The sequence below is a fragment of the Oryzias latipes genome, chromosome 19 (assembly GCF_053564925.1).
Source record: "Oryzias latipes strain Hd-rR chromosome 19, Olatipes_Hd-rR_3.1".
Classification (NCBI taxonomy): Eukaryota; Metazoa; Chordata; class Actinopteri; order Beloniformes; family Adrianichthyidae; genus Oryzias; species Oryzias latipes.
The window spans coordinates 22925221-22952698 of NC_136255.1; the positions used below are offsets into that span (position 1 = coordinate 22925221).

General features: G+C 39.2%; 2 protein-coding genes and 2 long non-coding RNA genes across 4 annotated transcripts; all 4 read right to left on the minus strand.

Moving 5' to 3' along the window:
* Positions 1-4271: 4271 nt before the first annotated feature.
* LOC144987817 (uncharacterized) lies at positions 4272-5469 on the minus strand. The gene is made up of 4 exons (XR_013651486.1): positions 5332-5469; positions 5155-5238; positions 4953-5063; positions 4272-4405 (listed from the first exon to the last, which is right to left on the minus strand). It is a non-coding gene; the product is annotated as an uncharacterized LOC144987817 (long non-coding RNA).
* A 4785-nt stretch (positions 5470-10254) lies between these two features.
* On the minus strand, positions 10255-13271 carry LOC101170404 (uncharacterized). Its single transcript, XM_004085855.5, has 3 exons — positions 13130-13271; positions 11648-12165; positions 10255-11581 (listed from the first exon to the last, which is right to left on the minus strand). Exons 2-3 carry the CDS (start codon positions 12135-12137, stop codon positions 11160-11162), a joined length of 912 nt encoding a protein of 303 aa, XP_004085903.5. The 5' UTR covers positions 12138-12165; positions 13130-13271; the 3' UTR covers positions 10255-11159.
* A 2294-nt stretch (positions 13272-15565) lies between these two features.
* Positions 15566-16702, minus strand: LOC144987818 (uncharacterized). The gene is made up of 4 exons (XR_013651487.1): positions 16644-16702; positions 16454-16526; positions 16252-16362; positions 15566-15738 (listed from the first exon to the last, which is right to left on the minus strand). It is a non-coding gene; the product is annotated as an uncharacterized LOC144987818 (long non-coding RNA).
* Positions 16703-21432: 4730 nt separating this feature from the next.
* Positions 21433-26903, minus strand: LOC144987819 (uncharacterized). Its single transcript, XM_078937283.1, has 3 exons — positions 26809-26903; positions 25335-25852; positions 21433-25268 (listed from the first exon to the last, which is right to left on the minus strand). The coding sequence occupies exons 2-3, from the start codon at positions 25822-25824 to the stop codon at positions 24850-24852; spliced, it is 909 nt and encodes a 302-aa protein (XP_078793409.1). The 5' UTR covers positions 25825-25852; positions 26809-26903; the 3' UTR covers positions 21433-24849.
* Positions 26904-27478: the final 575 nt, after the last annotated feature.

Genomic DNA, 27478 nt, shown 5'->3' on the forward strand with positions numbered 1-27478 from the left:
GCTGTCTCGCGGGGTCCGTGAGACCCCGTACAGAGTTGGAGCGAAACACAGGCACCTCGCGCTGTCTCGCACGGTCCCAGCGACCCCGTCTCGATTTGGAACCAAACAGTTGCACCTTGCGCTGTCTCGCGTGGTCCGTGAGACCCCGTACAGAATTGGAACCAAACAGTGGCACCTCGCGCTGTCTCGCGGGGTCCGTGAGACCCCGTACAGATATGGAACGAAACACAGGCTCCGCGCGCTGTCTCGCGGGGTCCGTGAGACCCCGTACAGATTGGAACGAAACACAGGCTCCGCGCGCTGTCTCGCGGGGTCCGTGAGACCCCGTACAGAGTTGGAACGAAACACAGGCTCCGAGCGCTGTCTCCCGGGGTCCGTGAGACCCCGTACAGAGTTGGAACGAAACACAGGCTCCGCGCGCTGTCTCGCGGGGTCCGTGAGACCCCGTACAGAGTTGGAACGAAACACAGGCTCCGAGCGCTTTCTCCCGGGGTCCGTGAGACCCCGTACAGAATTGGAAGGAAACACAGGCTCCGAGCGCTGTCTCGCGGGGTCCGTGAGACCCCGTACAGAATTGGAACGAAACACAGGCTCCGCGCGCTGTCTAACACGGTCCGTGAGACCCCGAACAGAAGTGGAACGAAACACAGGCTCCGCGCGCTGTCTCGCGGGGTCCGTGAGACCCCGTACAGAATTGGAACGAAACACAGGCTCCGCGCGCTGTCTAGCGGGGTCCGTGAGACCCCGTACAGAATTGGAACGAAACACAGGCTCCGCGCGCTGTCTCGCACGGTCCCAGCGACCCCATCTCGATTTGGACCCAAACCGTGGCACCTCGCGCTGTCTCGTACGGTCCGTGAGACCCCGAACAGAGTTGGAACCAAACTGTGGCTCCGCGCGCTGTCTCGCGGGGTCCGTGAGACCCCGTACAGAATTGGAACGAAACACAGGCTCCGCGCGCTGTCTCGCGGGGTCCGTGAGACCCCGTACAGAATTGGAACGAAACACAGGCTCCGCGCGCTGTCTCGCGGGGTCCCAGCGACCCCGTACCGATTTGGAACCAAACAGTTGCACCTCGCGCTGTCTCGCGGGGTCCGTGAGACCCCGTACAGAATTGGAACGAAACACAGGCTCCGCGCGCTGTCTCGCGGAGTCCGTGAGACCCCGTACAGAATTGGAACGAAACACAGGCTCCGCGCGCTGTCTCGCACGGTCCCAGCGACCCCATCTCGATTTGGACCCAAACCGTGGCACCTCGCGCTGTCTCGCGGGGTCCGTGAGACCCCGTACAGAGTTGGAACGAAACACAGGCTCCGCGCGCTGTCTCGTACGGTCCGTGAGACCCCGAACAGAGTTGGAACCAAACTGTGGCTCCGCGCGCTGTCTCGCGGGGTCCGTGAGACCCCGTACAGAATTGGAACGAAACACAGGCTCCGCGCGCTGTCTCGCGGGGTCCGTGAGACCCCGTACAGAATTGGAACGAAACACAGGCTCCGCGCGCTGTCTCGCGGGGTCCCAGCGACCCCGTACCGATTTGGAACCAAACAGTGGCACCTCGCGCTGTCTCGCGGGGTCCGTGAGACCCCGTACAGAGTTGGAACCATCAGTTTTTCTTTGAAAGCTCAAACACGAACCTGTCTCTGTAGATCCATGACATGTGGGTTACAGTGGGCCACAGGCTGGTTTACCTTCTCCCTTTGCTGCGGATCAGCAGCACCAGTGTTGCTGGCTTGTGACTGTGGGGCAAGTAAGATTAACTGAATATCAAAAAAAATAAGTTGTTTCAAAGAAGTTGGATTTGACGAACATCCCACGTTGACCAACCTCAGAGTTCTTCATTGTTTTGGTCCTCGGCTCGTAGTTTAGCATGTCAAACGGGTCGAGCCACTCACCGTTGACTGTCTGTCCGGAATTGGACAGAACCAGACTGCAGGACAGCAAAAACAACCAGAGCATCTCCTCTGGAGACCAAATTGGTTTGAACTAGCTAGCTAGTACCGGAAGAAGAAAACTATGGAAGCCGAAATTGCTTCCGGTTATTTTTTTTTTAAAAAAAGCAGCAGAAAACCATTTAGGTTTGTTCATTTGTTTCTCTTGACCTTTCTTGATCACATAAAAAAAAAGAAACGTAAACACAAACAGTACACTTCGAAAAGCATCAAGGGTGATGTAGAAAAGTGAATGCTAAAGAAAAAAAAAAATACTTGGGGTCAATCGCACCCCATGAGCCAGCGGGTGGAAGGGAACCGGAAAAGCGAGACCCCCGGTGGTGGGCCATGAGAGAAGAGTGAATGCTAAAGAAAAAAAAAATACTTGGGGTCAATCGCACCCCATGAGCCAGCGGGTGGAAGGGAACCGGAAAAGCGAGACCCCCGGTGGTGGGCCATGAGAGAAGAGTGAATGCTAAAGAAAAAAAAAATACTTGGGGTCAATCGCACCCCATGAGCCAGCGGGTGGAAGGGAACCGGTAAAGCGAGACCCCAGGTGGTGGGCCATGAGAGAAGAGTGAATGCTAAAGAAAAAAAAAAAATACTTGGGGTCAATCGCACCCCATGAGCCAGCGCCAATCCCCTCAGTGGCCACACAAAAAAAAAAAAAAAAAAAACTTGGGGTCAATCGAACCCCACGAACCAGCGGGAGGAAGGTGGTTGCTAAATAAGTGGCGCCCCTGGTGGCTGAGGGCAATAAAAGAGAATGGGGTATTAGTGACCCCTAGAGGCAGGGTATAGAAATGAACGGTGGAAAACAAGACCCCTGGTGGTCGGGGGGTATAACTAAAATGGAGAAATGGCGGCCTCTGCTGGACGGGGACAAAAAAGAAAAGGGGGGTTTGGCGCCCTCTACCAGTCGGGGATATAGAGGGTGCCTGAAACGTACAAAAAATTTTTTTCAGGAACTCGACCCTCTTCGATTGCGGGAGGGTGTACGGGGGTGTACCTGTCTGGGGTCAATACCAAAGGGGGGTATGCGTTTTTAAAATGACCCCCCCTCCTTACCTTTTTTTTAATCCATGCTTTTCTTTCCCCCTAAGACAGCACAAGGGTTAAAGAAGATTTTTTTAGGTTTTGACACATCAGAATGCAAACACAATGAAGTTCTTTTCATGATTGAATTTCTCCATTTTAAACTCAACAAAGAAATTATAAAATAAAGAAAGAACACAGTCAATACATTTTTTACTTACCTATATACATTCAAATACTATTGTTTTATCCATCTTAGGTGACAAAATTGTAGCAAAAGGTATCTAACCCTGAAGCTACAGCTAATTGGCAGAAAATTTATATTTTTTTCTAATGTTTTTTTAACATTATGATAACATCCACAAAAATTGAAACTTATTTTTTCAATGAGCTATAGATAGTATTAATTATGACACATTAGGTGATTTGGTAAGCTTCTCTTCACAGGTATGTCCCTTTAAGATGCAAATATGTTCAGGGAAAAAATCACCTTATTTAGCCACTTATCTCAAATTTGATATATATATTTTTTTACATGGTGTAACTGTATTATTTATCAACAGTTTTAATATTATTTCAATAAAGATTAATAATTATTATTAAAAATTATTTTAATAAAGAAAATATTCTTTTAAAAATGGAATAACAATTGGTTGATTTTCTCCGCTAAGTTTTAAAAATTAGCAAAACCTTCTTGAGATTTCATGGAATCAGCTGTTTTGAAACAAGCAGGAAAAGCCCTTCTTCTCCTCCTAGTGGAATGATGATGAACTACAGGACAGAAAACGGATCAAGTTCTATACAATGGTTTTTAGGGGAAGTTTGGATCATGCTGATGTGATGGGGTCTCAGAAATGCACATATCCTATATTTTTATTTTATTGGCTTTTAATTTTTTGAGGTTGGTCTTTATATGCTCCATTATAAGCCTAGGGAGGGCAGCAGATCACCTCCTGTTATCTGGGTCAGCACTGGTGTCAATTGGTTCACCACCTTCACCAAGGCCTCCACCAGAATCAGATTTCTGGTCTGTCCCTGAGCTGCCTTCCCCACCCCAGAAGGAAGCCCCAGAAGATGAACGGCTTCTCTAGTTTGACTCTGAACGTCTGCAATAGTTTCCCGTTTCATAGACAAGTCCTGCAGTTCTGCCTCAAGCTCACTAATTCTGCTGCTGACCTCTTGGATTTCTGCCTGAGCTTTAGTGATCGATTCTTTACACTCGGACACTTTTTGACTGTAGACCTTCACCTGGGCGTCACATTTGTTGCATGAAATTTCTTTGAAAATAATTGTGCAACAACAGACAAATGTGGGTAAAACACTGTTTTATTGTGGAAGACATCAATTATTACACAAGTCAGTCGTGCAACAAGTGGCATCCACACCAGGTCCGTTCAGGAATAAGCATTCGCTGGGTTTTGCACATCTCTTAGCGTAGCTACCTGTGAAAGCCAAAGAAGAAGATCAACTGTCATTTTCTTGTTTCAGTTTTGTGGTTCATTAGCCTCTGAGTTACTGTGACGCAGGATCGTTGGCATGGAGTAAGCTTGGCCCCGTATCCCATCATCCCTCTGTTTACACTCTCTCCTGTTAGCTTACACCCCCTCACACCCCCAGCATAACATTACCAGTGCAACATCCAGCTGTACAGTTCAGAGCCAGATGCCAGCTCAGATGAGGAAAGTAAAGATGTACACGGATCTACTTGTTTAGAAGTGGATGTATTGGATTGGACAGTAAGGAGTTTTTAACCTGCTGGTTCTACCTATGTCACTGTTAAGCTTTTTCCAGCTTCATGTTTTCGTCTGCTCCTGATTCGTAACAATTTGTATAAATAAATACTAAAAAATCCAACTTTTATATTAGTTTTCTTAATATGAGTTCACCATCATGAGAGAAATGCTACAAGAACATGTTAGAAAGACCAAAAACACGATTTTTATTGTAGTGGGTTAAATGAATTGTAGACAAAAGAAGAGTCAAACTCACCATCGTAATGAAAGATCATCGTGATGCAGACAGTTTTGTCAGATCTGCAGTCCTCGACTCTACGGCTACAGCCCGTCCTTCTTCCACCACAGTGACATCTCAAAGCGTCATCTTAAAAACGAAAATATCACTTTTTAAAATTAAATACACACATATTTGAAAGGAGAAACTTTTTCAAAAAGTCTTTTTCAGAAGGACTCACTCTGGCTGATGAGCACCAGAACCAAAACAAACAGAATGGCAGGCTTCATGTCTATGAACACTTTGTCTCCTTTCTAAAAAAAATCTGAAAACAAAAAAATGACAGAAAGAGAAAGGAAAAGGTTAAAATAAATTATTTTAGAGCTTTATGAGAGCATCAATTTTAAACCAATCTTACCTGAGAACCTTTGCTTCTGAGGTTTGAAAGTTTGAATGAGTGACAAGCAGATTTGAAGCCAGCTTTTATAGTGGCTCTATTGCAACACAAAAGAACTACAAAAGAATTATTAACTATCAAAATGATCATCTGGCTTGCCTCACCCCTCCAACTTTACAGATAGGAACATGCACACACAAACGGCATAGTTAAAAACTAAATCTATTTAAAAAGTTGGAAATAGGGGTGTGCCAAAATATCGATACGGTGATATATCGCGATATTCAGTCCCGTGATTGATTCTCGATATGTCTTCATCAAGTATCGACCTTTTATTTATGTTTAAAGACCCTGTAAAACCATATATTAACCATCCTTTGGTAAGACAATGCTTCGGAGGGTGGATAGGGGAGCTCGTTGCGAGATTGGCTGTTGCAGGCGGACAAGGAAGACTACACATTCAAACAAAGATGGCGGAGGGGAAAAACAAGGAAAATAGCGAGAGCAGCAACTGACACACCGGCAGCATTGAAGCAGCATCACCCAGAGTTGTGTGAGGAAAGCCATGGTTGTTGCTGGCCTGAAGCCGACACAGCCCGGCGCGGATCCTTTTTTCCAGGCGAAGCTACCACCGTCTTCTGCAATAACAAACGGAAAACGGGCTCGGTCCCTGCAGCGAACTGGAGGACGAGGGATTTCGTTTTTTATTGAATGCATTAGAGCTGCGCTTTGACATTCCCTCTCGGAAATACTGAAAAAATGATCCCTGCACTGTACGCCCAGACCAAAGCTGTGGTTGAGATGGAAACAGCAGAAAGAGTGGCATCCCTGCCCTTAGACCCCCCTTCACTGGTAGACGAGCGGCGTCTTGATGCTAAAAAGCTTGTGGTTCTCAAGAAAAATCATGCAGCTTTTCCCCAAACATGTTCTTCACAAAGATGTGATTTACTTTTAGCTGCACTTTAAGTTCTTCATGTATTTTATCCCTGGTATATAATTTTGAAAGCAGTTTATGTCTTGAACAACTTAAGGGAAAGTTCCTAGCTACTTTATTTTTTTTTCTGGGAGAATTTTATTATTGTTGACACCACATTTGGACTAAATGGTGTCATTTATTTTTAACAAAGAGACTAGAATTTGTTCACAGAATTAATATCTGATTCACAGCTATTTTCTTAAATTAAGCAATGGCTATGGTTTTATTTTTCAACAGTTAATACCAATGTGCCTGGTAGCTACTTGACTTATTCAATTTTTATACTGTTTACAGCAATTTTTTACTAAATAATGGCTGCTGTTCATGTTCGCTATCGTTTTAACCAAATTTTACAGATATTTCCAAATGAAAATTGTCATTGTTTGTTAAAGACAGAGTATTACTGATTTCATCAACGTTACACAAAAGTCTGTTATTCATTACACTAAATAGGACACAAGTTGTTTATTATCATTATGTTCAAAAACTAAAAAATAAACAGGGAAATATTTTCCCCAAAAAGTTTTTTAAGTTCCTCCTTCTTAAAGTTTGATTTATTATGAGTTGTTAGAGACGAGATATATGGATTATCCCATAATCGCCATATCGTGATAGTATTGTTATCGTGAGCAATGTATCGCAAATCGTATCGTGCAGTGATTCCCAGCCCTAGTTGGAAACATATTAAACTTCTTTTTAATTTTTATCAGTTTGGCAGAAATTTTGATTTCAAAGGAACGCTGCTTTACCTTTAATAAAAAACACTTTATGTTTTGTGCCCATTAAGCCATGCATTAATAAAATGTATCTTTTAAACATCTACAATAATTGAAGCAGCATAGTTTTATCATATTATTTTTGATTACAGAACATTGAAATTCCCTTCAAAATAAAACACCCTGAGTCAAATAAGATCCTCTTATTGCAGCAGATATACTTAAATCAAAAAGGCAAGAAGGCCAAATCAAACATGCTCTTTTCTATCCTTATGGTGCATTTTTATCCTTTATATCATTTTACTATCAAATATAAACATAAATGCAATAAAAACTGCTTCTGAACGAAATCTAGATTATGTACTTTTACGCTTATTTTGATGATAAGACAGTTGATTAAAACATTTTACCATCTTTTTGCTATGATTTGTAAAAAATGTAAACATCAATGACAAAACTTATTTTTCTTGAGAGATTTCAGGCCCCCAGCAGATGTTTGTAATGTCTTTTGTACCATTTGTATTGTTAGCATACTTGCAACAGAAACCATTTCAGTAGAAATTACACAAAGCTACATTTTAGTTTAAAACTGCCAAAAAATAAAACAATCAATTAAACGGTGACACAAGATTGATAAAAGCTGAAGAAACTACTTTCAAATGTTTATAGTCCTTATGACTAAAACTTTCAGTTAACCCTTGTGCTCTCCTATGCCCCCACCCTTACATTGACGCGTTCTCCCTACCATGACAAAAGTGGATAAAGGTGAAGAGGATATCATGTAATCCATGGACACCAGTGAAGACCACAAATCATTGAAGAAAAAAGGTTCAGCGCACTGTCTTGTGGGTCTAGATGACCCAACTCCCAATGTCAGAGTGCCTAGGATAGCACAAGGGTTAAACTAATTAAGAATTGGATAATGCAACACATTAATTGACAAGAAATGAAAGTACAGCTAATTTTTGTAATCTAAGTTAAAGGAAATATTTTCAGAAATTTTCCCTAAAGTGGCTTTTTAAGCATAATTGTTTTGGAAAATGTGCAGTTATTTAGCCAATGTTGGTATAAAACTTCTTTCAAGTTTCCTGCCAGCAGCTTTACAGCCTTTTATTGCTTTTTATGATTTATTTGTACATTTCTTGTTGCAAGAACAGACAATCATTGTCGTTCATGTTGTGCAAATCCAAAAAGTCCCTCAGTATGTTATAGGCTAGAGTAACAATAGCTAACTGTGTATTATTACATGTTTCTGTATAGAAAGTTACCTGGATGTTCCAGCCAAAAAAAGAAAGGGCAGAGCTGGAGTGTACCACAGAACTGGAGTGCTGTGCGTGCTGTCCTGAATGTGCTTATCACCATGTTTCTATTTACAAGTTGATAAAACCCTGATTACCATAAAATGACGGCATGTTTACCCAGACAGACTCATCAAAGTAAGTCAAGGATTACAGGAAAACACAATGATTGCTGAGAACTTTCTGTTATGTTTTGACTGACAGCTGCATACAGAAGAATAAGTTTTTAAACATTTCACTGACTTAAGTTTTGATTTTTGTTTGTTATTTTTTAATAAATTGTCACTTGAACGTGATTTTTTTAAAAAAATCTGCATACATTAATGCTAAATACTGTTGTTTGTGTCTTACGTCTTGGTCTACATGCCTATAGACTGTTTACATTTCTGCTCTGATGGATACAATCAGGGTTACTGACGATCAATTGTACAATAGAAAATGCAGCCAAGTGGTGCTTTTCAGCAGTAGCACCAGGCTGATACATTTCTATGTTCTGCTTCAACATTTTAACCGTTATTCTTTTCTGCTGTTAAAACAAAATACTAAATCTAATAGTTCATCTTGTTTTTTTGTTTACATTGAATATACAGATTCCTTTTATTACACATTTAAATTAAACCACAAAAAACCCAAACAATCAATTCTTAAAAAGTAGTCTTGATTATTCATTTTTAATGTTTAATCAAGTACATTACGGTTTAAATTTGTGTAAATTAATACTAATATTGTGGCTATACTACATTTATTTGAAGAAAAAAAATCGTTCTATATGGTGTTGCCAATTGATTGATGTCTAAGATGTGATGCTGCCATCTAGTGGAGAGGTGTTATACTACTATCAATAAAGAGCTTTTAGGTTTTGACACATCAGAATGCGAACACGATTAAGTTATTTTCATGAATGAATGTATTCATTTTAAACTCAACAAAGAAATTATTTAAAAAAAAAGAAACAACATAGTCAATATATTTTTTACATACCAGTACCTATATACATTTAAATACTATTGTTTTATCCATCTTAGGTGACAGAATTGTAGCAAAAGGTATCTAACCCTGGAAAGCTACTACATCAAATAATTGGCAGAAAATTGATATTTTTTATTTTAATGTTTTTTTAACACTATGATACAATCCACAAAAATTGAAACGTAATTTTTAATGAGGTATAGATGGTATTAATGATGATACATTGGGTGATTTGGTAAGCTTCTTTTGACAACCATGTTAGTTTAAGATGCAAATATGTTCACAAGTGTTCAGGGAAAAAAATCACCTGATTTAGCCACTAGCCTATCTCATATTTGATAGATATATTTTTTTTACATGGTGTAACTATTATTTATCAACAATTTTAAAATTCTTTTAATAAAGCAAATATTCATTTAAAAATAGAATAACAGTTGGGTCATTTTCACCACTAAGGTTTAAAAATGAGCAAAACCTTTTCCGGTCCAAATACTTGAGATTTCATGGAATCAGCTGTTTTGAAAGAAGCAGGAAAATCCCTTCTTCTCCCCCTAGTGGAATGATGATGAACTACAGGACAGAAAACGGATCAAGTTCTATTCAATGGCTTTTAGGGGAAGTTTGGATCATGCTGATGTGATGGGGTCTCAGAAATGCACATATGCTATATCAGGGGTGTCAAACTCGATCGCACAAGAGTTCAAAATCCAAAACATGTTGAAGGTCGTGGACCAAACAGAATACATTTTTGTTGAACACTAAAACAAAATTTTTGAAACTTACCTTTGGAAAAAAAAAAAACTAAATATGAATAAAAAGAGACGGAAAATATTATTCTGGAATAAATCAATGTAAACCTTAAATAACATACATCATATTAATAACTTATCTTACATAACTTATATTTTTCACCACATAAAAATATATCCTGTCTAAATGAGGAAAGTTTAAAAAAGGTAAATGTTAAACGAAAAAAGCACTGACATTTTTTTCTTCTGACTTGCTAGAGTTCTTTATTTGAACACTGCTTAACATTCCACACTTCATGCTTGCCTGGCACAGGCGTGACATCATTCAATAGCGACCCCTAGTTGTGTAACGAATTCCTTTTAAAGCAATGCCATAACACCACAATGAATGAATACAGGGTTAACATTGTGTAGATGTATTATAAATAGTTATCACCAAATTTTACATTATTTCAATACAGTAAAGAGTCATTTTAAAACAAATAACAAAAGAGTAGTTATTCTTACAACAAAGGTTTGAAACTTAGCAGAACTTTTTCCAACTAAAAGTGTTTTTGAGACTCCATTGAAGAAGCCATTTTGAAACAAGCAGAAAAAGCCCTTCTTCTCCCCCTAGTGGAGGGATAATGCACTACAGGGCAAAAAACATGGATCAAGTTATATACAATGGCTTTTTGAGGGGAGTTTGAATCATGCTGAGACAGAAGTCTCAGAAATATATGTATCCTATATTATATAAATGGTTATACAGGTTTAAACAGAGTATTATCACCATCAGCTGAAAAATACTTTTGTATGTTATATCCTGTCAAGAGAACATTTTTTATCATACCAAGATAAAATCTTAAAACTCCAAAGCTCTTTCTTTTTTTCTTTTTTGCCTTTTCATTTATCAGTAGATACAGCTGTGACAGAAGTAAAACTATTCATGATCAAAAATGATTGTAATTTAACCTATCAGTAGGTTTTTAGATCTTCACACATACAAAAAAAATCATAAAACCAAATTACAGATAAAAACATAATTGATATCTTTTTTGATTTTGTGAAAAGAAACAATGAAAAACAAGTCAGTAAAATTGCACATCTTTTAAACTTAGATTGGCTTTTAATTTTCTGATGTTGGTCTTTCTATGCTCCATTATAAGCCTAGGGAGGGCAGCAGATCACCTCCTGTTATCTGGGTCAGCACTGGTGTCAATTGGTTCACCACCTTCACCAAGGCCTCCACCAGAATCAGATTTCTGGTCTGTTGCTCAGCTGCCTTCCCCACCCCAGACAGAAGCCCCAGACGATGAACGGCTTCTCTAGTTTGACTCTGAACGTCTGCAATAGTTTCCCGTTTCATAGACAAGTCCTGCAGTTCTGCCTCAAGCTCACTAATTCTGCTGCTGACCTCTTGGATTTCTGCCTGAGCTTTAGCAATCGATTCTTTACACTCGGACACTTTGTGACTGTAGACCTTCACCTGGGCGTCACATTTCTCCATCTCCTGACGAGCTTTTTCTATTAGCTCCCAGGCTGAGTTTAAGTCGGTTTGGCCAACACCAACCATGACTGCACCTGCAAAACAGTGAAGGACATTTTAGCAGCAAATACCAGCTCTGATTTCATATTAAATTTACTTACCAGCAATCCATCCAAAAATTGGTATAGCAAAAAGGCCAGCTCCAACATTCCTTATTGTGGTTGCATAATCTCTATTCTGTTCCATTTCCTTCAGGGTCTGCTCTGCAGATTCCAGGTTTCTCTGCTCAGTCTCTTGAGCTTCACTGTAACTCTTTAAGGAGGACTCATATGAGTCCAGACAGGTTTCCAAGTCTGCTAACTTGGCGTCTTGCTCCTTTCTCTTTTTCATTATATTGCTATGATCAACAGTGAGACTCTCAGTTTTGTCATCTAGACGATGTAGCTCCACATCGGCTATCTGCTCTGACTCTCTCAAGTGCTTCTCTATTTTCTCAATCTCTCGTCTGATGTCATCAAAGGTCTGACATTCAGAGGAGACAATGTCTGCATCTACTCTGAGGACCATCTCTGACAGGTGGTTGAAGGACAACAGCCCAGTCTCAAGAGGCTCTATGACAGCCTGCAAGGCATTCAGATCAGATTGCTCCATCCTCGCAGATGTGGTGGTGTGTCGGAACCTGGGAGGAGAAAAAAAAAGGTCGTGGAATGAACTCTTATGCGACAAACACACCGGGCATGTGATGCATGTTCAAGAATGCGCTTTTAGCATACGGTGTTCACACAGGTCTGTCACTACCTGATGCTAGTGCATATACCACTGTTGGAAGAGACTTGGTGCATAATGTCAAAGCGGTGTAAAGCTTGCAAATCTTGTTCTGCCTTTTACAGCCCTATAGCGATATATGGGAGACTTGGTGTGCCCAGATGAGCACAAACTGCAATTATGAATTACTCCTTCATGATCAATTTTCATTGATCTTCATATATCCCAGGGAAAAAATGGTTTCCTGACATGACAAAGCATAATGTTTTTCCCCCTTTTAACCTTATTTAAAGTTGCACACTCTCATTTTTTTTTAAATTATAGGTTAAAAACATGCCAAAAATCTTCACTGGTGGTCCCCTTGTTGTTGGTTGTTCATCATACAAGTAGCGATGACTATCAAATGTCCACCCTGTTAATTCTTGCACAGTAAATGTGAAGAACGTACATTCACTCTACTATTAGGCTGTTCCAGTACTTCAACAATAACAATAAGTATTTATTTTAATAATACCTATTAGTATTACTTATAGATGTGGCTGTACAATTTTAAAGTAAGCTAAATTTGTAAAGCTCCAGTCAGACCTGTGTCTACTTAAACCATGGGTATATAAATAACGTCAAGCCTGCAGCGAGAGAGAAAAATAAACCCGCTGTAACATGGTCCATTTTATTTTGAAAATCATGTGGTGTTTTATTTTGTGTTTTGAAGGCCCGTTAACTCTCCATGCATGCGCTGTTCTGTGCCGAATCGTTCCAAACTCAGGGCGTCAAAAGTAGAAATGGACACATTGAGTAGTAGAGAGCGTTTCGCTTAAATATTACTCAACGTTGTGCTCGTTGAAAAAGTGGACTAAAATACTTAGACCAGGACTTACAGGTTTAAGTTGACCCACTTCTGCGTCACCGTGAATCAGCAGCTACTTTCAGTTTTGCTCTCTCTCTCTCTCTCTCTCTCTCTCTCTCTCTCTCTCTCTCTCTCTCTCTCTCTCTCTCTCTCTCTCTCTCTCTCACTCGCCCATTTTCTTTTTTTAAACCAACTTTATTAACAAATATTGCAAATACAAAATGACAACTGTGTAAAAGACAAAATGTTCACATTTGCCAGAAAAATGAACAAAAAAAGCCACAATAATGGCAACAAAAAGACAACAAAAATAATAAAGGTAAAGGAATCTGTTAAAGTGTCAAAAGTGACCATGCTTCAAATGTTATAAATAAAATAAATATAAATTGTCTCTGTATTAAATATACCTTGTGTAAAATATCCCAAAAAATATGTTCATAGAATAATTTATAGACTTAACATAGATGGGTTGTTATAAAATGTGTCAAATCTTTCTAAAATGTTTGAGTGAGAATGCAATATCCCAAAAGATAAGACACAGTTTCTGGTGATGAATAAAAAAAAGGAACAGTTTATGTCCAGATCTTTTTTAAATTAGGTAACAACGGGTTTTACAGTGTCAAATGTATGAATAATTTTGAATGAAATTTCTTTGATTTTATTGGTAATAAAATATTTTAGTGGCAAACTTTTTCCCACTGAATTCTACAGCCAAAACTATTCCAGTAAGAGATAACATGGGGTTTTGTGGCAATCTCATTTAAAAAAAATAATTACGGATTCTTTGATTACTTCTGCCAGCTGAAAAAATATTTTTCAATATGGGGGGAGAACATGGAGTATTTGAAGGAGAACTGCTACACAGCATCTAACGCCACTTAGGATTGCTCCAGTACTCTCTCTCTCTCTCTCTCTCGCCCTAATCTGGACAAGTGTTTCATACGGTGGCCCGGAAGTACAAATCTCATTAACAATCCATTCAACACAAGAACACATTACAGATATACTTTGCTGAAAATCACATTTTTGCTGTTTTTAAAATGATATTGAGGCATTTTCTGATGATGGAGGATGTATATTAAGAACATTAAGAACATTAATTGCATTTCTGAGTATTTTTTATTTTATTTAAATCTATGTGAAACAGGAGCAGATGAAAAACTAAAGTTGGATGAAGCTTGTGGCTGTGATGGAGGTGTTACCATTGGTGGACAACAAGCTCCTTGCTCCGCTCCGTTCCCATGCATCCACTTGTAGACAAATCGATTCACATAAGTCTTCTTTAAAATGTCTAAAATTTACTTTTACTATGGAACATCGCTGATTGGATGATAAAAATGTCATCATGCAATCAGCGATTTCCCATAACACTTATCTGTTCTGGGAACTGTTGCTGCCGCTTTGTAACTGACTGTATGATCAAACCAATAGGTCTGTTCAGCATGTTATATGAAGGTTTTTGGAGCCACTTTAGTATCTGTGTGGACAGGCCCCGTCCCTTTTGACTCACATTTACACCAGACAGTAATGATGAAAACCCTCCAGGACTTTGTTGCTTAATGACTGTTGTCTCCAACATCCTTCTTAGTTTTGTTTAAAATATCATTTCAACATGTTTTTTTCATATACAAACTGCAGCATAGAAAAAAGCACAAACCTTATTATCGTCTTACCGTTACTTGTAAATAAAGTCAATACGCCGCTCCTTCTGAAGAAAATGACTTGCCGCTTGCTATCACTTATTCTATTATTTTTTAGCGTCATAATCTCAGGGCTAACCGGCGCCCCCTAACATGAGGCACGAGAACTGCTGGCCTCACCCAGCGGCTTTTTTGCCGGCATTTAGCGCTCAGCACAAGAAACACGTCCCTCACATACAGTTATTTATAAAAACAAACACTGTACATCATATACACCTGCTAAATTATGTAAACTCAGCTCATATAGTTCAAGTGATTGAACCAACACACAGAGAGACAGCAGTACCGTCTGACTGCATAGGTATTGCGCAATCCAAGGTGAGGCTCAGCGGGCTGGTGCCTCATCGCACGTCACTTCTCAGTATCTGAACGGCAAATGCGACTGCACGTCACTGATATATCCCTTTTTTAATCCACACCCTGCAGCCAATCAGAACTGACTATTCACCTGTAGCATGGTATAACTCCAAGTATTTTTATCCCTTATTGTCTAATTCAATCTTAAACATGTTTCTCGTTTAAAAATCATTACATTAGGTTCATAAAACTGTTTACTGCCAATACTACATTCATTTTTTAGATTTCAGATGGACTTCAAAATGTCCATCTGAATGTGTCCCACATTAGTAAAAATGCTTACAAATAACTAACTATTGACTGCTTATCAACTTGATTGCATTTAAACATGTAAGACCAAATTAACCCTATATACTCAAAAGCAAATAATATGAAATTTCTTTGAAAATAATTTTGCAAAAACAGACAAATGTGGGTAAAACACTGTTTTATTGTGGAAGACATCAGTTAATGACAAAGCAGTTTTGAATGACTTCAGCGCATCAGTTGCACAAGTCAGTCCTGCAGCAAGTGGAATACACAAGACCAGGTACGTTCAGGTTCGAGCATGCGCTGGGTTCTGCACATCTCTTCAAGTATCGACCTGTGAAAGATTAACTGTCAATTTGTTGTTTCAGTTTTGTGGTTCATTAGCCTCTGAGTTAATGTGAGGCAGGATCGTTGGCATGGAGTAAGCTTGGCCCCGTATCCCATCATCACTCTGTTTACACTCTCTCCTGTCAGCTTATAGCCCCTCACACCCCCAGCCTAACATTACCAGTGCAACATCCAGCTGTACAGTTCAGAGCCAGATGCCAGCTCAGACGAGGAAAGTAAACACGTCCACGGATCTACTTAAGGAGTAAGGAGTTTTTAACTTGCTGGTTCTACCTACGTCACTGTCACAAGCTTTTTCCAGCTTCATGTTTTCGTCTGCTCCTGATTCGTAACAATTTGTATAAATAAATACTAAAAAATCCAACTTTTATATTAGTTTTCTTAATATGAGTTCACCATCATGAGATAAATGCAACAAGAACATGTTAAAAAGACCAAAAACCCGATTTTTATCATAATGGGTTAAATAAATTGTAGACAAAATAAAGGCCAAACTCACCAGGAACTTGAAGAAAGACAGTCGCAAGACAGACAGTTTCTTCAGGTTTGCAGTCGTGGACTTCACCGGGACAACCCTCCATTCCATGACAGTAACATTTCAAAGCGTCACCTTAAAGATAAAAATATCACTTTTTAAAATTTAATACACAAATATTAGAAAGGGGAAACTTTTTCAAAAAGTCTTTTTCAGAAGGACTCACTCTGGCTGATGAGCACCAGAACCAAAACAAACAGAATAGCAGGCTTCATGTCTATGAACACTTTGTCTCCTTTCTAAAAAGAAATTTGAAAACAAAAATCGACAGAAAGAGAAAGGAAAAGCTTAAAATAAATTATTTTAGAGCTTTATGAGAGCATGATCCTTTAATTTCAACATTAAACCAATCTTACCTGAGAACCTTTGCTTCTGAGGTTTGAAAGTTTGAATCAGTGACAAGCGGACTTGAAGCCAGCTTTTATAGTGGCTCTATTGCAACACAAAAGAACTACAAAAAGAATCATTAACTATCAAAACCTCTCACGCCCCCCCCCCCCCCCCAACTTTACAGATGGGAAAATGCACACATGACAACATGCACACACGAACGGCATAGTTCAAAACTAAATCTATTAAAATAGTTGGAAAGATATTCAACTTCTTGTTAATATTTATCAGTTTGGTAGGAATTTTGGTTTGAAAGGTACGCTGCTTTACCGTTTAGAAAAAAGAAAACACTTTATGTTTTTGTGCCCATGAAGCCATGCATTTTTAAAATGTAGTTTTTAAACATCCACAATAATTGAAGCATAATAGTTTTATCATATTATTTTTGATGGCAGAACAATGAAATTCCCTTCAAAATAAAACACCCTGAGTCAAATAAGATCCTTTTGCTGCAGCAGATATGCTTGTATCAAAAATGCAAGAAAGCCAAATCAAACGTGCTCTTTTCTCTCCTTATGGTGTTTTTTCATCCTTTATCTCCTTTTACTATCAAATATAAACATGAATGAAATAAAAGCTGCTTCTGAATGGCATCTAGATTTTGTGCTTTTTAAGCTTATTTTGATGATAAGACAGTTGATTAAACATTTTACCATCTTTTTGCTCAGTTATATGTCTTGTAAAAAATATAAACATCAATGACACAACTTAATTAACTGAAACAAATGGTTATATTTCTTGAGAGCCTCAGGTTTCAGAGCCCCGGCAGATGTTTGTAATGTTTTTTTTTACCATATGTATTGCGAGCATACTTGCAACAGAAACCATTTCAGTAGAAATTACACAAAGCTACATTTGAGTTAAACTGCCAAAAAATAAAACAATCAATTAAATGGGAGTTCAAGATTAATAAAAGCTGAAAGAAACTACTTTAAGATGTTTATAGTCATTATGACTAAAACTTTCAGTTAAACTAATTAGGAATTGGATAATCTAACACATTCATTGAAAAGAAATGAAAATACAGCTAATTTCTAAGTTACAGGAAATATTTCAGAAATGTTTTTTTTTTCCCAAAGGGGCCTTTTTTAAGCATGTTTTAGAGCATAATTGTTTTGGAAAATGTGCAGTTTTTATTTCAAGTTTCCTGCCAGCAGCTTTACATCCTTTTATTGTTTTTTTTTTAATCATTTATTTGTACATTTCTTGTTGCAAGAACAGACAATCATCGTCGTTCATGTTGTGCAAATCCAAAAAGTCCCTCAGTATGTTATAGGCTAGAGTAACAGTAGATAACTGAGTATTATTACATGTTTCTTTAAAGAAAGTTACCTGGATGTTGCAGCCAATAAAAAGAAAGGGCAGGGCTGGAGTGTACCATTACCAGAACTGGAGTGCTGTGCTTGCTGTCACAAATGTGCTTATCACCATGTGTCTATTTACAAGGTGACAAAACTCTGATTACCGTAAAATGACAGAGAGGTGTACCCAGACAGACTTATCAAAGTAAGTCAAGGATTACAGGAAAACACAATGATTGCTGGGAAGGACTTTCACTAAACCTTCTTCTATGTTCTGACTGACAGCTGCAGACAGAGAAAATGGAAAATATACCATACTACGGAAAAGATATTTTTAAAACCTTTTAAAAGATGAATGTTTGACCAGCAATATTTCGAATAACCAATTAGAATTTTGGTCACTTTCATTCTTATTGGGTCCACATGTTGGAGCACCAGGGAGAAAACAAGAGAAATAATGTTTTAGATTTATATCGTGTCTCCCTAACCAAAGAAAGTCAATGAACTGTTCATGCATTATTTTTTTTAATGTTGTCATGAAATCTCAACATACGCAGAGTTTATATGTGGAAAAAAATGAATCCTGGCTGTGCAAGATCCCGTCATCTTACCTTTACCTCTGATTTGGGTGACGCACATAATGAAAGAGTCATTCTAGTTTGGAACTGGATGATTAAGATCTGGACAGGCCCTACACCCAAAAGACTACCAAAGCACTGCACTGTTCGAGTGTCTGGTAACACAACTGATCCAACTGTGAGAACAGCTAAGTGTAGCATGGACAGTCCTGATCCTGACGAAGCTCCAGCTTCAACCTTATGTCCTAAAGTCCCAAATTTTCAGTTGTCTTAAAAGAGATTGTATGTTGAGAGTGACAGCACAGTAAATAAAGGAGACTACACATTTCCTTCATATTTACTTTATCAGCCAAAATAAAACTCATTTAAAAAGATTCAACCCAGCAGTCACGAGCACCCCTCCAGCAGTATCTGGTGGGGGCCCCAATGGAAAGGGTCGGCGTGGACGTCTTGGGCCCCTTTCCAGTGAGTGATGCAGGGAACCGCTATGTCATTGTGGCAGTGGATTATTTCACGAAGTGGCCAGAGGCATATGCGGGAGCCAGTTTAGCTCGTGCTGATTTGCGGCGCCTTCCGTCCGTGAAACCCGGCTTCGACTCCGGGCTGCTCCCTGTTCCCTTCTCTACCTCTGCCGGTTCCAAGCCCGGTTTGAGAAAGTTGCGTCAGGAAGGGCATCCGGCGTAAAACATTGCCAAATTTACCATGCGACTCGTTCGCTGTGGCGACCCCTGATGGGAGAAGCCGAAAGTGGAAGAAGAGGCCAGAGGCATATGCGGTGCCGGATCAAAGCGCTGCTACCACTGCAGAAAAACTGGTTGAGGAGATGTTCACCCGCTTTGGGGCACCAGCTGAGCTCCACAGTGACCAGGGTAGGAACTTTGAGTCTCAGGTGTTCAGTCAGGTTTGCCGTCGCCTGGGGATACAAAAGACAAGAACCACCCCACTTCGTCCTCAAAGTGACGGGTTGGTGGAAGGTTTTAACCGCACCCTGGCCACACAGCTGGCGATCTTGACCAGTCGTCACCAGCGGGACTGGGACCGTTTCTTGCCCCTGGTTCTATGGTCTTACCGTACTGCAGTTCAAGAGTCCAGCCGGTGCACACCTGCAGTGATTATGTTTGGGCGGGAACTCCGTACACCGGTGGACTTGGTGTTTGGAGCACCACCTGAACCCGAGATCTCCGGTGGAAAAGAAATGGATTACTGCCGCAGACTCAAGGACCGGCTGCATGAAATCCACGAATTCACTCGTGGAGCACAGGCTGGGAATGGGGTGCGGCAGAAGAGGGCTTATGACAGCCGGTGCTGGGATCGAGAGTTTGCACCAGGAGACAGAGTGTGGGTGTACTGTCCTGAACGTAAAAAGGGAGTCTCTCCCAAGCTAAGCAGCCACTGGCGGGGGCCAGGCGAAGTGCTGCAACGACTGTCAGATGTGGTTTATAGGGTGCACGTGCCGGGCAAAGGACGGGCTGTGGTACTCCATCAGGACCGGCTGGCCCCTTACCAGCCCCTTGCTCCACGGACTATCGAAAGAGGTGGACCTATTACCATGGACTCAAATGTGCCAGACCCCGTGGCACCATCACACGACCGCACACGACCGTTACGCTCACGCAGACGCCCCACGTACCTCGATGATTTTGTGGTAGATGGGGTCGCCGAGGACGGCTGACCCTTCAGAAGGGGGCTATGTAGTGCATTGCATTGTAGGTCTGTAGCAGCAGGGGATTGTGGGACGTGGTCCCACGATCTAATTAGGGCTCAGCAGGAGCGTTTCTTTTTGCCCACGTTTCTTTTCATATGGCAGTTTTTGTTGTTCCACCTTCGTTTATGCTTCCTGTTATGTTGTTTCTTTATGTTGAACCCTGAGTGTGGAAGGGAGAAAGGTTGATGACCCCTGTGTAATGTTCAATGTTGTGTGTGTTAAAAATAAATGGGCTTGTTATGCCAGAAAGGAGACTGCACTCTCAGCTGCTCTTTCTGCCTCCTCCTCACTGAGACTGTTCGGAGTCGTGCGGTGTATGGGACAGACAGTTCTACAGCGCAGCCAGATTGATTGACAGCTCAACTGGTCGCTTGACAGCTCAACTGGTCGACTGCTTGGCTCCCGTCGTTCCCGCTGCAAGTGACGTACCTGCTGTACGTTACAATATTAATATACGTTTTTCATTCACATTTTGCAAACAAACAGGCCTTAAATATTTGAAAGGACATTTCCTTAAATGTATAGATGTTAATTTAACAGCAGCTTGTTCCTCACAGGTGTTTAAAAATATATGAATTTTCTAAACTAAAGGAACAAAAGAGTAAGGACACTCATTTATACTTCAAGCCTCAAAGAGGAGTTTTTACTGGACTTCTAGGTTGAATTGATTATATTTATGACACTAGTTGATAAAATGTGGGCTTAAATTCTTAAAATAGTTTAACAAATTGCCAAACTGAACGAACCAAATTTTCAAAATAGGAAAAAATACAATTTTCCAAATTATTTTTGTGGATATTTCGAAGAAGTAAAGGAAATAGTCATTTTTGTTTTTTGGAATAATAAAACAGTGAAATAACTCTGACCTATCTGCCATACAAATGCAGTATCTGTGAACACAATCAATACGTTGCCCATGTAGAATGCTTCCACATTGATCTGAAAAGCTTTTCCTTAGGAAAAACAAAACAGTAGAAATACTTTACCGTGCAAAGAGCTAACAGGTGTCATTGACAGCAAAACTTTATATAGAAAATATGTGTAGAAAATCGGTGTGTGAGGGGCCAAGCCAGGACTTCCTGTTTGGTAATCTGGGCTGATGCTAAGTAGAGGTGGACTCATCCATTGATGTGAAGTCATCTTCTCACAGCTATGACATAGACCCACAGAGTTTTTAGAAAGTGGTTGATAGTTGTTTAATTGACAAACTTGACAGACTGTTTACATTTCTGCTCTGATGGATACAATCAGAGTTACTGATGATCAATTGTACAATAGAAAATGCAGCCAAGTGGTGCTTTTCAGCAGTAGCACCAGACTGATACATCTCTACGTTCTGCTTCAACATGTTAACCGTTCTTTTTTTCTGCAGTTAAAACAAAATACTAAATCTAATAGTTCATCTTTTTTTTACATTGAATGTACAGATTCCTTTAATTAAACATTTGAATAAAACCACAAAAAACCCAAACAATCCATTCTTAAAAAGTAGTTTTGATTATTCATTTTTAATGTGCAATCAAGTAAACACGGTTTAAATTTCTGTAAATTAACACTAATATTGTGGGTATACTGCATTTATTTGAAGAAAAAAAATACTTCTATATGGTGTTGCCAATTGATTGATCTGAGGTGTGATGCTGCCATCTAGTGGAGAAGTGTACTACTACTATTAATAAAGAGCTATTAGGTTCTGACACATCAGAATGCGAACACGATTAAGTTATTTTCATGGTTGAATGTATTCATTTTAAACTCAACAAAGAAATTATATAAAAAAAGAAAGAACACAGTCAATATATTTTTTAAATACCAGTACCTCTATACATTCAAATACTCTTGTTTTATCCATCTCAGGTGACAAAATTGTAGCAAAAGGCACCTAACACTGGAAAGCTACTACATCAAATAATTGGCAGAAAATTAACATCTTTTATTCTAATGTTTTTTTAACACTACGATATAATCCACAAAAATTGAAATGTAATTTTGTAATGATCTATAGATAGTATTAATTATGATACATTGGGTGATTTGGTAAGTTTTTTTTTGACAACCATGTTAGTTTAAGAAGCAAATATATTCACAAGTGTTCAGGGGAAAAAATCACCTGCCTAACTCAAATTTGATAGATATAATTTTTTACATGGTGTAACTGTATTATTTATTAACAATTTTAAAATTCTTTCAATAAAATAAATATTCATTTAAAAAATAGAATAACAATTGGGTCATTTTCACCACTAAGTTTTAAAAATTAGCTAAATCTTTTCCGGTCCAAATTCTTCTTGAGATTTCATGGAATCAGCTGTTTTGAAACAAGCAGGAAAAGGCCTTCCTTTCCCCCTAGTGGAATAATGATGAACTACAGGGCAGAAAACATGGATCAAGTTCTATACAATGGTTTTTAGGGGAAGTTTGGATCATGCTGATGTGATAGGGGTCTCAGAAATGCACATATCCTATATCAGGGGTGTCAAACTCGATCGCACAGGAATCCAAAATCCAAAACACGCTGAAGGTCGCGGACCAAACAGAATACAGTTTAGTTGAACACTCAAACAAAACTTTTAAGACTTTTTTTAACATAAATAAGAAAAATAAGAGACAGAAAATATTATTCTGCAATAAATCAATGTAAACCTCAAATAACTTATCTTATATAACTTATATTTTTCACTAAATAAAAAATAAATCCTGTCAAAATGCTGCAAATTTAAAATAAGGTAAATGTTAAACGAAAAAAATCATTGACATTTCTTTTCCTCTGACTTGCTAGAGTGCTTTATTTGAACACTGCTTAACATGCCACACTTCATGCTTGCCGGGCACAGGCGTGACGTCACTCAATAGCGACCCCGTAGTTGTGTAACAGATTCCTTTTAAAGCAATGCCATAACACCACAATGAATGAATACAGGGTTAACATTGTGTACTATATTGTGTATTATAAATAGTTATCACCAAATTTTACATTACTTCAATACAGTAAAGAGTCTTTTTAAAACAGCAAATAACAAAATATTAGTTATTCTTGCAACAAAGATTTCAACTTAGCGGAACTTTTTCCCACCAAAAGTGTTTTTGAGGATCAAATGATGAAGCCATTTTGAAACAAGCAGAAAAAGCCCTTCTACTCCCCCTAGTGGAGGGATAATGCACTACAGGGCAAAACACATGGATCAAGTTATATACAATGGCTTTTTGAGGAAAGTTTGAATCATGCTGAGATAGAAGTCTCAGAAATATATGTATCTTATATGATATAAATGGTTATATAGGGTTAAACAGAGTATTATCATTATCATCATCATCAGCTGATATTGACTTTTGTCTAATATCTCATGTAAAGAGGAAAAAAAAAATCATACCAAGAGAGATATTTTTTTGATTTTGTGATAAGAAACAATGGAAAACATGTGAGTGAAAATGTACATCTTTTAAACTGGGTTTTAATTTTCTGAGGTTGGTCTTTATATCCTCCATTATAAGTAGGGATGGGTATCGTTAAGGTTTTAACGGTACTACTACTCTTATCGATACTGCTTATCGATCCGGTATTTTAACGGTACTCTTATCGATACTTTTTGAGGACGAAAAATAAATAAATAACAAATGAAGAACATAAAGTATTTTATTTCCTCATTATGCAACAACACTTTTTTTAACAAAAGATTTTACTTTATATACATGAGAATGTTCCAGATGGGATATTCATTTAATTATTTAATCTAATTATTTTTATTCTTTATGAGCGTGATGTTTCCTTTGATCTTTTGTCCATTTTCCACAACCTTGAATAGACTTTTCTAACTGTCAAACACCCAGAGCTAAGTTAAGTGAGATGATGGAAACAAATTCACGTTGATGCCGACTTCTTTATATTTATTTATTTTTGTTTAAATCTAGTAAACCCAATAAATTATATTAATTTTACAGATGACAACTATCATTAGTCATTAATTATTATTAATATATATATTATATTATATATTATATTAAGTATTAGGAAGCAGCTGATAGTGTGTCACGGGTCTGGAATCATAAGCGGTGAATCTAAACCCCGTCTCTCAACCTGTTTGTGTAGAACACGCCAACACGCCGCTCCAGCGCGTTCTACACAAACAGCGTAACATGCGGTCATCGTAGCAGCAAGGTGACAGGATGGTAGGGGCTCCTTGATACAAACTTCATTAATTTTACACAGAAACGGGTGTTCTTAGTCTAGGGCGCTCACGTGTCCCCTACAAGATCGCCACTGTGTGTGCGCTGCCTTGTCTTGTGTGCGTGCGCGCGCGGCGCGTGCTGTCTGAACAACAGCCCCGCCCCCCGTGCACACAAATAGACAGACAGAGCTCTCCGCTTCAACGAGAATACCGAAATTAATATCATCATTAATTAACGGAAAATTGACTGACTTGGTGAGTTAAATATGGCAGATAACGCTTGTGGGACACACAAAAAAAGAAAAAGTAACTTCTCCAGTACCGATAGCAGAACCGATCAGGTCAGATCTTAACGATACTACGGTCCCGAAGAATGTGGCCCCGGGGCTGGTTCAATACCGGGGCACGGTACCCATCCCTAATTATAAGCCTAGGGAGGGCAGCAGATCACCTCCTATCTGGGTCAGCACTGGTGTCAATTGGTTCACCACCTTCACCAAGGCCTCCACCAGAATCAGATTTCTGGTCTGTCGCTCAGCTGCCTTCCCCACCCCAGAAAGAAGCCCCAGACGATGAACGGCTTCTCTAGTTTGACTCTGAACGTCTGCAATAGTTTCCCGTTTCATTGACAAGTCCTGCAGTTCTGCCTCAAGCTCACTAATTCTGCTACTGACCTCTTGGATTTCTCCCTGAGCTTTAGCAATCGATTCTTTACACTCGGACACTTTTTGACTGTAGACCTTCACCTGGGCGTCACATTTCTCCATCTCCTGACGAGCTTTTTCTATTAGCTCCCAGGCTGAGTTTAAGTCGGTTTGGCCAACACCAACCATGACTGCACCTGCAAAACAGTGAAGGAGATTTTAGCAGCAAATACCAGCTCTGATTTCATATTAAATTTACTTACCAGCAATCCATCCAAAAATTGGTATAGCAAAAAGGCCAGCTCCAACATTCCTTATTGTGGTTGCATAATCTCTATTCTGTTCCATTTCCTTCAGGGTCTGCTCTGCAGATTCCAGGTTTCTCTGCTCAGTCTCTTGAGCTTCACTGTAACTCTTTAAGGAGGACTCATATGAGTCCAGACAGGTTTCCAAGTCTGCTAACTTGGCGTCTTGCTCCTTTCTCTTTTTCATTATATTGCTATGATCAGCAGTGAGACTCTCAGTTTTGTTATCTAGACGATGTAGCTCCACATCGGCTATCTGCTCTGACTCTCTGAAGTGCTTCTCTATTTTCTCAATCTCTCGTCTGATGTCATCAAAGGTCTGACATTCAGAGGAGACAATGTCTGCATCTACACTGAGGACCATCTCTGACAGGTGGTTGAAGGACAACAGCCCAGTCTCAAGAGGCTCTATGACAGCCTGCAAGAACATTAGATCAGATCGCTCCATCCTCACAGATGTGGTGGTGTGTCGGAACCTGGGAGGAGAAAAAAAAGGTCGTGGAATGAGCTCTTATGCGACAAACACACCGGGCATGTGATGCATGTTCAAGAATGCGCTTTTAGCATACAGTGTTCACACAGGTCTGTCACTACCTGATGCTAGTGCATATACCACTGTTGGAAGAGGGTTGGTGCAAAATGTCAAAGCGGTGTAAAGCTTGCGAATCTTGTTCTGCCTTTTACAGCCCTATAGCGATATATGAAAAACTTGGTGTGCCCAGATGAGCACAAACTGCAATTATTAATTATTCCTTCATGATCAATTTTTATTGATCTTAATATATCCCAGGAAAAACATGGTTTCCTGATGTGACAAAGCATAATGTTTCTCACCCTTTTAACCTTACTTATAGTTGCACACTCTCATTTTTTTTAAATTATAGGTTAAAAACATGCCAAAAATCTTCACTGGTGGTCCCCTTGTTGTTGGTTGTTCATCACATAAGTAGCGATGACCATTAAATGTCCACCCTGTTGATTCTTGCACAGTAACTGTGAAGAACGTATATCCACTCTACTATTAGGCTGTTCCACTTCCAGTACTACAACAATAACAATAAGTATTTTATTTTAATAATACTTATTAGTATTACTTATAGATGTGGCAGTACAATTTTAAAGTAAACTAAATTTGTAAAGCGCCAGTCACCTGTGTCTACTTAAACTATGGACATATAAATAACGTCAAGCCTGCAGCGAGAGAGAAAAATAAACCTGCTGTAAACATGGTCCATTTTATTTTGAAAATCATGCGGTGTTTTATTTTGTGTTTTGAAGGCCCGTTTACCCTCCATGCACGCGCTGCTCTGTGCCGAATCGTTCCAAACTAAGGGCGTCAAAGGTAGAAATGGACACATTGACTAATAGAGAGCGTTTTGCTGAAATATTATCCAACGTTGTGCTCGTTGAAAAAGTGGACTAAAATACTTACAGGTTTAAGTTGACCCACTTTTGCGTCACCGGGAATCTGCAGCTTCTTTCGCTTTTGTGCTCTCTCTCTCTCTCACTCACTCGCCCTTTTTCTTTTTTTTTATTAAATCAACTTTATTGACAAATATTGCAAATACAAAATACCAAACATTAACACTCCACACTATGTGTAAAAGACAAAATTTTCATATTTGCCAGGAAAATGAACAAAAAAAGCCCCAATAATAGCAACAAAAAGACAACAAAAATAATTAAGGTAAAGGAATCTGTTAAAGTGTCAAAAGTGACCATGCTTCAAATGTTATAAATAAAATAATATAAATTGTCTCTGCATTAAATCTACCTTGTGTAAAATATATAAAAAAATAATATGTTCACAGTATAATTTATAGTCTTCACATAGATAAGTTGTTATAAAATGTGTCAAATCTTTCCAAAATGTTTGAGTGAGAATGCAATACCAAAAAAGACGAGTCACAGTTTCTGGTGAGGAATAATAAAAAAAAAGGAACTGTTTATGTCCAGATCCCATAACCCTTATCTGTTCTGGGAACTGTAGCTGCCGCTTTGTAACTGACTGTATGATCAAACCAATAGGTCTGTTCAGCATGTTATATGAAGGTTTTTGGAGCCACTTCAGTGTCTGTGTGGACAGGCCCCGCCCCTTTTGA